The sequence below is a fragment of the Syngnathus floridae genome, chromosome 20 (genome assembly GCF_059516105.1).
Source record: "Syngnathus floridae isolate MCC-2025c chromosome 20, RoL_Sflo_1.0, whole genome shotgun sequence".
Classification (NCBI taxonomy): domain Eukaryota; kingdom Metazoa; phylum Chordata; class Actinopteri; order Syngnathiformes; family Syngnathidae; genus Syngnathus; species Syngnathus floridae.
In genome coordinates this window covers 5,075,766-5,088,686 of record NC_142432.1, presented here as the reverse complement: position 1 = coordinate 5,088,686, position 12,921 = coordinate 5,075,766, and the positions used below count along the sequence as shown (strand labels likewise).

The window sequence follows — 12,921 nt, the reverse complement described above, 5'->3', positions numbered from 1 at the left end:
GGAAATCACCACTTACTTGAATACATATGGAAATTTCATTTGGCATTTCTGTGCCAAATTGGCCGAATGGCATAAGTAAATTATTTAGTCATTAAATCTAAACATCCGACTCTTAAATGGAAGTAAACGTATGTATTGGAAGTTCTAAAGAAGAAGTTTTAAACGTTAGTCATCCCAATTCTCTCGAGGGTGCAAATTCTATATTTGACGTATTCAGCTATAAATAAATGTTGCCATAATAAAATGTTTGTATTGTAATAATTACATTTTGACGTCATTTGACCAACGCCCAGTTACCGACTCATGTGATGGGACAGCGAAAGAAAATTGCTCAAACCAACTTGAATCATGTCCTTATTAATTCTATTTAAAACAACCGCCGAGGACGACGGGCTTTAAGCGTGCCCGTTCCTGATGGTGAGTCTTTTTTTCTCCCTCTCGGTCTTCGCAGGCCACTTTAATGCTCGTTGTGGTCGGAAGAGGGCGAAGTGCGTTAAGATCTCCCGTTGAATCGCCGCCTGCAGAAAATATATAAATATAACAATAACATCCCTCCCTCCATCCATCCCTCCCTCCCTCCCTCCTCTTTCTTCTTCCTCTTGGTTTGGATTCAGTCTGCAAGCAGGAGAGGACGCCGCCGCAGAAAGACCCCCGCCCCCCTGCGTCCTCCACGGAGACTCCACGAAGCGTCGCTGAAGCGGTTTGCAGGAAGACAACCGGGGCTTTCCATCTTTGGATTTCTTTTGGGGCGAAGGGGGAAACGACATTAAAACACAAGCGAGGATTAGGAGAGCCCACAAGTGGCCCGGCGATGGTTTAACGCTGCCACCGGTTCGCATCTTTGCCGCTCGCACGACCTGCCTGCAAAATCCATCCTCCCAGGCAAACCAGCGGACGCGACCTGGAGGGCGATGGAGGCTGTCGTCCGGCTGGCGTTGCTGCTGCTCGTCGGCTCCGTCATCGCGGCGGCGGCAGCCCGGCCGGCAGCGGTGCGCGAAGGCGATGGGGCGCACCTTCGCGGCCGCCGGCTGGCTCACCTTCGCGGCGGCGGAGGCGGCAACGAGGAGCGGGAGCGCCTCCCCGCCGCGGTTGCCGACTTCCTGCACACGGGCGACTCGCGTGTCCTGGAGCAGGCCAATTGCTCGCGCAGATTCGAGCTGCCGTGGGGGGGAAGGTCACCCGAGAGCACACATCGTTCGGCGCTGGATGCGGTGCTGCACGCCGCCAACTTGCTCAGCTTGGTGCTGCCAGCCAACAGGTCCGGGGAGCAGAGCGCGCGGCGAGATGTCGACTGGTACCATGCCATAGTTCGCAGCCTACTCCTGGCGGAGCAGAAGATCCACCGGGCTGTGGTCGCCTCCTCGGACGGGGTGCACGTGCAGGCCACCAGGGCCAGAGGCGAGATCATGCTCCAGGACCTCTCCGGCCTGCACAACCACTCCGGGGATGGCGAGTGGCACCGCGGCGTCAAGCACAGAAGAAAGGCCACCTTCCAGAAGAAGGTGCCAAGCCAGGATTTGGCAGCCGTGGGCAACTCCTTGAGGAGGGGTCAAAGTTTGATCCCGGACGAGATGCACGTCAAGTGGTCGGCACCCTACCTGGAGTGCCACAACGGCAACTTTGTCCCTCGGTGGCTGTCCACCTTGTCTGCTGCCTTCTACAGCATAGGGCCCAACATGGCTCCGGAGTTCAGGTAAGAAGAACTCACTTCTGTTTCGGATTTATGTCTTAGCACTTTTAGGCCATGCGGGGCTTTCCCACACTTGACTGGTACTTCCTTCAAATGGCTTCTGATGCTAGGTTTGGAACAGTTTCTATTATTTAAAACTTCTTCCATTATGTGTTCCCGCGCCGCAGAGATTTGTCATTTGTTGGTAGACCAGGTTGTCCCGTCACCCTAAGGTCGGTTTGAATCCTGCGCCCCGCCGCTGTCAAAGTGAAGCTTAAGTCGCCTTCAGGTCCTCGTAAATGAAAACCAACCTTGTCAAACAAACCATTGGTGCATTTGTCCATCACTGTGGTACAAAAGTGACCCGGGTAACATTTGGGGTTGTCTTTTGGCAAATCTGGGAGTTTGTCAAATGAGCCCTGTAAATGTCTCAAATTGGTGGACAATTCTTAATTATGTCACACCTAAGCCAGCGTCAGGTGTAATAAGGGGCTCATGCGTCTCCCAAAACATAGCACCGCTTGCCTCCAACCAACCCCCCCCCCCCCCCCCCCCCAACAGGAGGCTATAAATAGCTCAAACCACGGTGGAAACCTCTAGCCGCAGGCGTGATTCATTTTGTTCCCTTCCAAACTTGCATTTTTTTTCTCCAATGAAGGGATGAGTCACACACACAGTCGCATGCAGCGGTAAAGCAAATCAGTGAAATCCAAATCATGCGTTTGGCCTCCGCCCGTGGCGCCGCGTCACGTGTGATGTTTGCGCGTATCAGCGCTTACTTGCTTGCCTGCAAGAGTCAAGTGGGAGTCTGACCGACATCATCTCAATGAATAATTCATGCGCATCGCTCGTCGTGTGTGTCGGGTCTTGACTGAATGTTGAACTGATACACCTCCGAGTGGCTTGCAGACGGGCAGGCACAGATCGCAAATTGAGTCCAAGCGGCTCGGAGCACCTCCGCTTTGCGCACCGGATACGTCGTTAGCCCGCCCGCTATTGTCCAAAAGTGCGCCGATTGATTTAATTGCAGCTTCAAACATTCTTCAGTTGTGTCTGAATGTGATTATTGGTTGCCCCGCCCCCTTCCACGCCACCTGAACGCTGGCGTGACACAAAAGTGGCGTTTGGGATTGTTTAAATGTCCCCAGAGATTTGCTTTTTTTTCGCTGAATAGGCAATCAACGCGACAGTTAATTAATCATAAAAGATATACACAGGCCATCTTGATTTGGTGCCCTCCTGTGGTTTAGGATCAGGCTGCAGTGCGCCAGGTGGGTGACTTCTTGTTGCTCTTTTTTCTTCATTCTTCATTTGCTATCTCGGGCAACAATACGCTGGGCACTTGAACTGTCCAGTGAGACCGTTTTGCCATCTCGATGCAGGGCGGAGGAATTTTGAACGAGCGTCGCTAAATATGACATCACGTGGCAGCTGAAAGAATGAGAAAGAGAAGGCGGCCTTTATTTGCTTTGCTTTGACAGCGTCTTGGCCACAGGCGGTGCGTCCCGCCTGATGAGCAGCGACAGGACTCAATAAAAGGACCCGGGTCGCCTCGTCACGGGAGTGCTCTGCCCGGCAGCATTCATTTCTCCTCCCCCCTTGTCAGCGTAATGCATTTCTGTCACTTAAGAAACATTTTCCCCAGGGAACGTGCACACGTGGCTTTTTTTACGCCACATTCTCCTTCTCGTCTTGAAACCTTTGTGAAAAGTTCGTCGGGTCATTCGTGCGTCAGATTGAGTCACCTTGCAAAGAGGGTCCAAGCTTTTGCCCGTCGGAGTGACTCAAATGTTTGCTGCTAATCTTCAAACGTTGACATTCCGGGTTCCTCTGCCAAAGATGAACTCGTATCAAAGGCGTCCCTTTGGAGGTGATTACCCAGATAGCGGCGCTGCCCCAGCAAAACATTAGCCAAGCCTGAGTGTGTTTGTGCCGGCCTTTGTCTTGCCATTTCCCTAAAAATTTTTTAGTCTTGGTCGCTAGTGGCCAGAGTGAACTTGATGCTTGACGCCGGCCTCCTGTGTTGCAGGGGCGTGGTGCGAGCCGACATCAATCTCCAGGATGTTGATATCGACCAGTGCTCTACTGATGGCTGGTTTGCTGGAACCCATCGCTGCAACCTGACCACTATGGAGGTGAGTGCGCCTGTTCCTGCACGTGCAATAGACAGAACATCGATCCTCTTAAAGCGGAACCTCGGCCAAGGCTCACGCTCGGTCAGCGCTCCGCGAAATGACACCAAGGCGGTAAAACGACCGGATGGTTGTTCCTGCGAGGTCCCGTTACACGCCGAATGCTACTTAAGCAAACCCTATTAGCCGTTTTGTACACGCTCGCGAATGCCTCGTCCTAATCCGAGTCGGTCGTGTGTACCTCGAGACGTGATGTGATTTGTCGAGAGCCAAAGTCAACAAAGCTTTCCATTCCCTTTGTTGACAATCATCAATCCTAAACGGAAGCAAGGTGTGGATAGCAAAGATGTGCGCTACGTTCTAAACGTGACCTACAGCCATGAGATAAGAATGTCTTGATGTTTAGTCATCTTCATCAGATACCAGGCTGAAATACTTTCTTTCAAATGTCCCCAACGGTGCGCTGCCATCTAGTGGCCGACAGTGCAGTTGCACCCAAAATAAGCAGGTGAAAATGATTGTTTACAAAGACAATGACAGGACACTGCCCGTTTCTCTGCCATTTTGGGCCGAGCTGTAGATCTGCTTCATAATGCATGCGATGTAGTGGATTGCATTGAGCCCCCCTTCAATAATTCATCACCCCCCCCCACCTCCACCCTTGTCTGAGTACTTCCACCTCTCTGTGGACAGTCGATGCCAGAGACGCGTGTGTGGACAGCGGAAGAAGCAAAGAAAATGGATGGTTGGCCTTGCAAACTTGTGTTAGGCAGGAGCACGCTTTGCTTCCCGAAAGGCGTCTTGCCACTCAACTCAACTAACCTTCCTTCACCTCTATAAGCACGCCAAAGAGCCGTGCCAGGAGCATGCACGCACGTATGCGTGCGCATGCCAAAATCGCGACTGCAGAGGTTTTGATCCCAATTGTATTTGGCCATTTTTAGCACTAGAGCTGGAACATCTTGTTCCCTGATGTGCCAAATTTAGATTCAGCCCGTCTCGTTTATTCCAGGAACCGGAAATAAATTCTATTTCGAGGATGTTTTTGAAGGCCTTGACGTCAAGGCGATGACCTCCTGTCTGCAGCTTGAATGCAACCAACTCCTTCTACTTCACATGCGACTCAATCATCAGCACAAAACGATGATGGCGTCTGGGGAATTTGTTTCCTCACACTCCAATGTAAGATGCCGTAATTCATTTGCAGTAAAGACCACAGTTTGAGTTTAGCCAAGCGACTTGCCAGATAGGCCCCGCCTTTTGGTCTCCCCTCCCCCCCTCCGTAATCAGAGCTCCGTGTGTGTTTGTGTGCATCTAATGAGGTGTCATGAGAAGAGCTCCTGCATATGCTGCTGCAGGGAGCAGAGCAGAAAAAGACAAAGCCTTTAAAATAAACAGCGCTTAATTTCCCGGGTGCCACCCTGAGCTGGCACTTTGCAGATTGCGCGTGCACACACACTTTCTCCATTTTTTTTATGCGTTCCTCCCGTCATTATGGCACGATCCACGTATTTGTCGTTGCCGCCAATGGCTTCCCAATTAGCCAGCAGAAGCCAGTCCAAGAAGAAGAAGTAGGAGCTGCCCTCAGCGTCAATTAGCCTGACCGGGATCTTATCTTCCCTTGTGTGGTGTCGCGCAGAGGTGACGGTGGAGAAGGTCTGTTTGAGAACCCGCCATGTGTACTCCAAAGATGCGGCTCAATTAGCGGCACGTCGCAAGGAAAACGTCAGCGCGGGGCAGGCTTGAGGTGCCTTCATTAGAGGTGCCAGAAGCCCGAGTGAGTGAGCTCCAAGGGGGAGGAAAATACCTTAACAGTCACGAAAATGCCATTTTGGGCTAAAAAGTGCCGCTTGCACATCTGTATCAAGGGTCAAAAGGTCAAGAAATGTACGACACATAAAACGAGATAATACAGAGTAGTGTTCCATTGATTCAAACAAACCAAAACACTTTCAGGCAACGGTACGGACAGCTAAGGGTCAGAAACCAAATGCATTGGTCAGTGCTCTTGAACGGGACGCGGCTCTCGACGAAACCAAGCGTCCTTCCGGGAACTGGGAAATGAAGCTTGTGTGACAGCATGAAGCGCGCTGATAAAAAGAGCCTCACCAGTGCACGTCGCCATGGCAACCTGCGAGTCAGAGCGCCTTTGACCGACAGCCGGGATGCAGACGGAGCTGAATATTAGCAAACAAATATGCATGAGCTTGCTAATGTCCGTCACACTGCGCTAACACATGATGCTCGGTTTGTTATCGATGTTGACCGCAAAGTGAAATCATTTTTGGGTTCAGTGTTTGCCCACGCGCGGCCATGGCTTCGTCTTGGACAAGTACAAGTGCCTCTGCAGGAAAGGCTTCTACCGAGCTGCCGCCGCCGACTTTACAAGTAAGTCGGCCGCCGTAGCCGAGTTAGCAAACGCCGTCACGGTTGACGCGAGACTCTGCCGGGCTAAGCGGCGGGCGTCTTCCTCCCCCAGGGATGGGCGGCGGGAACACAGCAGGTGGCGGGAACGTGGCGTCCTCCGGCGAATGCCTGCCGTGCCGGCCGGGCTGCGCCTTCTGCAAGGACGACACGCCGTGCGCGGCGCGGCGGGACGGAGCGCTACGCACGGCCGTCATGGCCTTCCAGAGCCTCTGCATCCTGGTGCTCTTGCTCAGCATGCTTCTGGTCTACCGCTTTCGAAGGAACAAGGTAGTTCGCTTCCTGCAGCCAGAACGTGAATTTGGATTCCAAAGTGAGAGATGGTCGTTTTGTGTGTGCGCAGAGTATCCGAGCGTCGGGCGTGGTCCTTCTGGAGGCCATCCTGTGTGGAGCGTTGCTTCTCTACTTCCCGGTGAGGCTGTCCTAACCTGAACGTTCTTTCTTTCTTTCTTTCTTTCTTTCTTTCTTTCTTTCTTTCTTTCTTTCTTTCTTTCTTTCTTTCTTTCTTTCTTTCTTTCTTTCTTTCTTTCTTTCTTTCTTTCTTCATTTCATTTCATTGGGGAATACTGATTGGCTGAAGAACTAAATTCAACATCTTTGACCTTGACCCTCTACCGACATTCTGCCGAGATGCCAATTAAGGTTCCCGAGCTGCTTTGCCCGCTCAGCACCAAACAATCTCTATGAATCAGTCGCGCCGAGCCCACGTAAGCAAACCTTCGGTGGGCAAGCCGAGGTACGAGGTGGCCGCCCGCCGTCGCGGGGGCGTGATGGTGTGCTGAAATCTGCTGCAGCCAAAAATAGGCACCGACAAATGATTGCGCAGCGTTTACAAAGGTAGCTTGGCGCAGGTAGCGAGGGGGAAAAAGAAGAACACAAAACGGCGCTTCTCGGCGCATGCGGTGAAGGTGCAGAGATTGATCCACACACAGCACGTGGCGAATCCCACAAGAGCCGCGTTGAGACGCATCGCTGGCAGTCTAAAAATAGCCGCCCGCCGACGCTTGCATTTGCAATGCTTGTGCTCCTCTTGAACAGCTGGAGACAGACGCATTCCATCCTGTTCCTGCGGCTTTGTGGAGCGCAAATATTTTGGGGGTCGAGAATTGAAAATATAATCCTCGCTTGTCGCTTTCTTCAGAGCGCTCCCGGCACTCACCCGAGCTGACCCGACCCGCTCGTCATTTTTTTCTCCTCGTCCCGTCACAAGAAGGCGGCAATATCTCCCAAGCGACGAGGAGCCAAGGGAACGGCGGCACCGAGCCGGGCGTAATTTACACTCAGCCCACCTCAGGGACGCAGAAAGCATTACCTCCTCTCCGGAAAGCCGCCGCTCGCCCCCGCCCCCCAGCCCGCCTGCGTGTTGGCTTTCATATAAAAATGGATCAATCGTTATTAGCCTCCTCCTCTTTCTGCTCCATCGCCCGCCAGCATGCTTCTTCCTGCTCGCCGAGACAGGAAGTGCAGGTTGGAAGCAAGCCTGCATCCAACGGCCGCCATGAACAGAGGAGGCGGCACTGTCGAGACACATCGGTCTCGCAGACTAACATGGCCGACATTTTCTGTGGTGTCCTCCCCAACAGCCCCAACGCTTGACAGCACTAAAAGGCTGAAAAACGCCATCCAGGTTTTTTTGTCTGTCCTGGAACGTGATCTCTGGACGCTTTTTTCCTGGTCGTGGTCTTGAGTTGCAGCCCGTGCTGCAGGACCGTTTTGGACTTGAGCGTGTCCCTTAAATGACTCGGACCGAGCGACAATATCCACGTTTCGTTTTGCGCCTGCGGGATTCTATGAATGCCTCGGCTAATCCGATCATTAATTCCACAGGGGGAATCACAGCACATCTGCAGCGCGAAGATAATCAAAACAATTTTTTGGAAAAATCCATTTTGAAGCATGGGAGTGCACGTACATGAGGCGATGAGCAAAAACATTGTCATGTGGTGTTCCACAGGGTTCAACTTTGAGGCTCCTCTTGTTTTCACTGTATTTCCTTTCAGCTTGCACTTGCTAATGATGGCCTTTCTCTTCTTCCTTCGTCTTCCAGGTGGGGATCCTTTACTTTCAGCCCGGCGTGTTCCGCTGCATCCTGTTGCGCTGGGTTCGACTGCTGGGCTTCGCCACCGTCTACGGCACGCTCACGCTCAAGTTGTACAGGTGACACACGGAGCAGATTCTTCTTCGTCTATGTGACTTTTTGCCTGATGATGACGAGGAGGAGTCTGGACAGAAAACTGATATGACATGGATCCATTTTTCATGGGGTGGGGGGTGGGGCTTTGTGAGTGAGGAGGGGGCTCATTAGCGCCGGCCAATGCTGCTTCATCAATCCGCGTGAAGGGCACAGACTAATAATAGCAGCGTGTGTGTGTTTGATTGATGATGCCTTTGGAATTCATCGTGTCTCGTCTTTTATTTAGGCTCCTCCATAAAAGCGGCCGCCATTCACCCCGGAGCGGCTGCTTGGAAATGACAACCATGTTCATACTAGCTCATAAAAAATGATGCGGGTGCTATAGAACAGCCATCTCACGACGCTAATTGAAAAATTCCGGTCCTTTTATCCGTCATGTCGAGGTGCAATATCGGAGGCCGCGGCGGTATAAAAGGCAACTGTTGCATCTGCAGGGTCCTGAAGGTCTTCCTGTCCCGCACGGCTCAGAGGATTCCCTACATGACCAGCTGGCGGGTTCTACGTCTGCTGGCCATCATCCTCCTGGTGGTCTGCTGGTTCCTGGTGGCTTGGACGTCGGCCGTGTGCCAGGTGGCCGACAGGAAGTCGGCGCTGATCGACGTAGGCTACACGCCCGACGGGCTGCAGTTCAGCATGTGCCTCGTGGACCGCTGGGACTACATGATGGCCGTCGGTAAGATTCAAAGTTCAGCGGGCCTTCAAAAGTATTGCAATCAGACGTTCGGGCGGTCGTTTACAGCCGAGTTCCTGTTCCTGCTGTGGTCGGTGTACCTGTGCTACGCCGTGAGGACGGTGCCGTCCGCCTTCCACGAGCCTCGCTACATGGCCTTCGCCGTCCACAACGAGCTCATCCTGTCGCCCATCTTCTACGTCATCAGGTGAATGTGGACCGAACAACAACAACGCGTAGAGGCTGAAATCTAATTGGACAAAAAAATGCCACAGGTTCACGCTGGCTGCCGAGCTCCATCCCGACTGGATGCTTCTACTTTTCTTCACGCACACACACCTGACCGTCACAGTCACGCTGGGCCTGCTGCTGGTTCCCAAGGTGCCTTCAGGCCACGCCAATTTGTTGTTGTTCACTTTTGAGATGAGAGCTTGCCGTTACAGGCTTAGCAAAGGATTGTTCAACAAGTGTGAAATCTTTTTTTTTTTTTTTTTCCAATGGTGTGCGTGGATGCAGTTTCTGTTTGCGGGCACACAGATGCGAGACGACATGGCCTCGGAGGCGTACGAGGACGAGCTGGACATGGGTCGCTCGGGCTCCTACCTGAACAGCAGCATCACGTCGGCGTGGAGCGAACACAGCCTGGACCCCGAGGACATTCGGGTGAGCTTTGGGGGCGTGGCCTCGGGCTTTTGCTAGCGGTGTAGCTGCTGTTGTGGCGGCGGCGTCTGAGCACTTTCTCCTCTTCTCTAACACGCAGGAGGAGCTGAAGAAGCTCTACTCCCAGCTGGAGATTTACAAGAGGAAGAAGATGCTGGCTAACAACCCCCATCTGCAGAAGAAGCGCAGCTCCAAGAAGGGCCTGGGGCGCTCCCTGATGAGGCGCATCACTGAAATCCCCGAGTCGGTGCACCGCCAGTGCAGCCGCGAGGACAAGGACGGCGGCAACGAGCACGGCAGCAATCGCAGCAGTCTCTGCGTTCTCAAGAAAAATCCCTTTGACCAGATGCCGCACAAAGCGGCCAAGGAGGAGAGCCTGAAAAACAAAGCATTCTCCTTGAAGAAGTCACACAGCAGCTACGACCACGTCCGAGGCCTGAGCCAAGGCCCAAGCCGAGGCCCGAGCCAAGCCCCGAGCCAAAGCCCGAGTCAAGGCCTGAGCCAAGGCTCCAGCGGCTTGGCCGTCGACAAGATGGACGTGAGCGCCGCCCAAGGCTCCCTGCTCGAGGCCCTGATGGGCAAGAGGCCGCTCAAGAGGAAGTCCCGGGAAAGCCTGGACGCCCCTGCCGAGTCGGTGCCTCTGGTCTGTAAATCAGCCAGCGCCCACAACCTGAGCGCCGACAAAAAACCCCTCCACCCTCGAGCCTCTGTGTTGCGCAAGTCCCTCAGCGTCATCGCCACCGCCAAGGAGAGGACGTTGGGCTTGGCTGGAAAGAACCAAAGCTCAGAGGATGGGCCAGAGAGCAAAGAAGAGAGCGAGCCCAAGAACGTGGCCGCCAAAGGCAGGAACGCCAAACAGCCCGCCGCCGCTGAGCCGCTCAAGGGGAAAGACCTCTACGATGTCTCGGAGGTGTGTCCCTGGGAAGTTGAAGACCAGCCGACGCCTTTGGAGAGCAAGGTCCAAAAACACGTTTCCATCGCGCCAGAGGAAAGCACCACCGTTCACGGAGGGGGCAGCAGGTCCAGTAAAGGCCACAAGCAGACCCCCTGGGATCAGAGTCCCACTGCTGGCCGACAGTCCAAGGAAGCTCTGAGGGCCCCCACTGCCGGGCAGGAAGTGTGTCCCGGGGACGAGAGCCAAAGCGGCCCAGCTTCCAAGAAACAGCCGCAACCTCCATCCAAATCCGGAAACGCCCAAAACAATCGAGCCGAGGTTTGTCCGTGGGACTTTGGAGAACAGACTTTTCCTGCAAAGGCTGAGGACACGTCACTTAAAGCCCAAGTCTGTCCCTGGGACAATCCGGCATCTCCTGAAGGCTTGCCCAGCCCTGCTGGCAGTTCCAAATCGAAGGAAAAGAAGGGAAGCGGCGGCGACGACAAGAGGCAAACAAAAGGAAAGGACAAGAGCAAGTCATGGGAGAAGCGGCAGAAAATCGCCGAGGTTTGTCCCTGGGATGCGGCCGCTCATCAGGAGGTACCCGCTGTGGAGAAACGCAAGAGCGCAAATGTCAACAAGGCCGAGGTTTGCCCCTGGGACTTTGAGGAGGCCGGTAGCCAACCCGATCCCGCAAACAAGGCCGGCGTTTATCCCCGGGACGTCCACGACAAGACGGCGTGACACTCGGCCCCAACGGAGCGCCAACCTTGGACCTCGAAAAATTAATTGCGTTCCACCAGTTGCCTTCCTTTCCCGTTTGTTCTACTTTGTAGACGACACCTTTTACAAACAAGACCATCCTGAACATGACTCTCAGACCAATTATGCAACGTCTCCGCCACTTTGGGCACTCGCGCGGGCGGGGACTCGGACGAGTCGTCGTAAGGAGCTCCAAGTAGCGGAAAGGGGAGAACGAGCCCACGCCGGTCAGAAATGGCGCTCGCAAACGTTAGCCGTTACCGCTCACGTCTGAAGCACTTTAGCTGACTCCACCAACAAACAACACCTGGCCAGTGCCAAGTGGGCTTTTCCCGCATCTCAAAATGGCACTTTTATGTCGGCACCAAACCCTCGCCGCATCGCATTCTCTTCGACCGGGCACACGTAGCGACCGTGTGTCCCGTGGCGTGCTGCAATTTCAACCCTGCAAGCAAGCGAGCGGCGGCTCGTTCGTCTCTGCCCGCGATCGTGTATCAGTGCTAGCTGGCCACTCGCCACCGGGTGACGGGTCAAAAGCGAAACAAGCGAGCCCTCCCGTCATCGGCATTTTTCGTATCTGACGTTTCCATGTAGCAGAGCGCCCACTATGTCAACCAAATTTTACTTTGTTCCATGTTATGTATCAAAGCGTTTGATGCCGAGAAAGGCTGCGGAAAATTTACCACCCATCCATCATTGGCAACGTTTCACATTGACGACCCTAAGCTAGCTAGATAGCTACACATTTTTGGATATTTCCAATCAAACACTCGCTGTCTCCTGCCAAGTATTTTCCGTGCGGCCAAACTAATCTTTAAGCCTCGGTTCGGTCCAGAGTGCGCGTTCGTTTTTCGGAGGGGTCTTTGGAAGAAGCACTGCCACGTTGACTTGTACTGCCCCGGCCGGTGATGACGACCAGTCAGCTCCAAGTTTGAAAAGGAGTTGGCCTATTCTCTTGACTTTTATGCTTAGGTTGTGCCATCTGCGCCTCGTTGAGGGTCACTCTGACCATAAATTGCATGGTAAGCGCTTCGGAGAAAAGGAAACAAATTGCGTCTTTGACCTGCTGTGTTTCCAGACGAGAGGGAATAAGAGCGCAATGTTCTGTCTTGACGTGATGAAAGCGTGCACGCTCACACACGCGCACGCCTCCACTTCTCTCGTAGCTCCCCGGTCACCAATCAGAGCCGAGAACCCCGGCGGGAATGAAAAACCGCCTCCTCTTCCTCGTGTATTCCTCCTATACACTGCTGTAACGTTGTAAATCTCGTGGCTTCTGCATGAATTTGAGAAATTAGTCGGACCAACGTTTCACTGCCCTGGATAGAACAACATCAGATGTTTATGGACTGTTACGAGTTGTTTAGCGCCTGATTGTGTCTCTGACCCGCCCGCCGTAATACGTGCTTGTTCTGACGACGACAAGCTTATAGCGTCCGTATATGACAAAACTTTGGTAGATTTCTATTGTGTTCGATTGTGATAGCATGTACATAAAAAGATACCTCCTCTGCAATAAATATTTCTATAAAAAGA

The 12,921-nt window shown here is 53.3% G+C and overlaps 1 protein-coding gene across 1 annotated transcript; it reads left to right on the top strand.

The window, feature by feature from the left end:
• The first annotated feature begins 604 nt into the window (after positions 1-604).
• Positions 605-12,921, top strand: LOC148380903 (metabotropic glycine receptor-like). The gene is made up of 11 exons (XM_088363941.1): positions 605-1,693; positions 3,699-3,804; positions 6,096-6,189; positions 6,281-6,495; positions 6,569-6,637; positions 8,273-8,382; positions 8,854-9,092; positions 9,159-9,297; positions 9,365-9,470; positions 9,606-9,752; positions 9,850-12,921. The coding sequence occupies exons 1-11, from the start codon at positions 912-914 to the stop codon at positions 11,365-11,367; spliced, it is 3,525 nt and encodes a 1,174-aa protein (XP_088220067.1). The 5' UTR covers positions 605-911; the 3' UTR covers positions 11,368-12,921.

Coding starts and splice junctions, on each gene's coding strand:
- LOC148380903 (XM_088363941.1), top strand. CDS start 912: ATGGAGGCTGTCGTCCGGCTGGCGTTGCTGCTGCTCGTCGGCTCCGTC. Junction 6,190..6,280: donor TGCCGCCGCCGACTTTACAA/GTAAGTCGGCCG, acceptor TTCCTCCCCCAG/GGATGGGCGGCGGGAACACA. Junction 6,638..8,272: donor CGTTGCTTCTCTACTTCCCG/GTGAGGCTGTCC, acceptor TTCGTCTTCCAG/GTGGGGATCCTTTACTTTCA.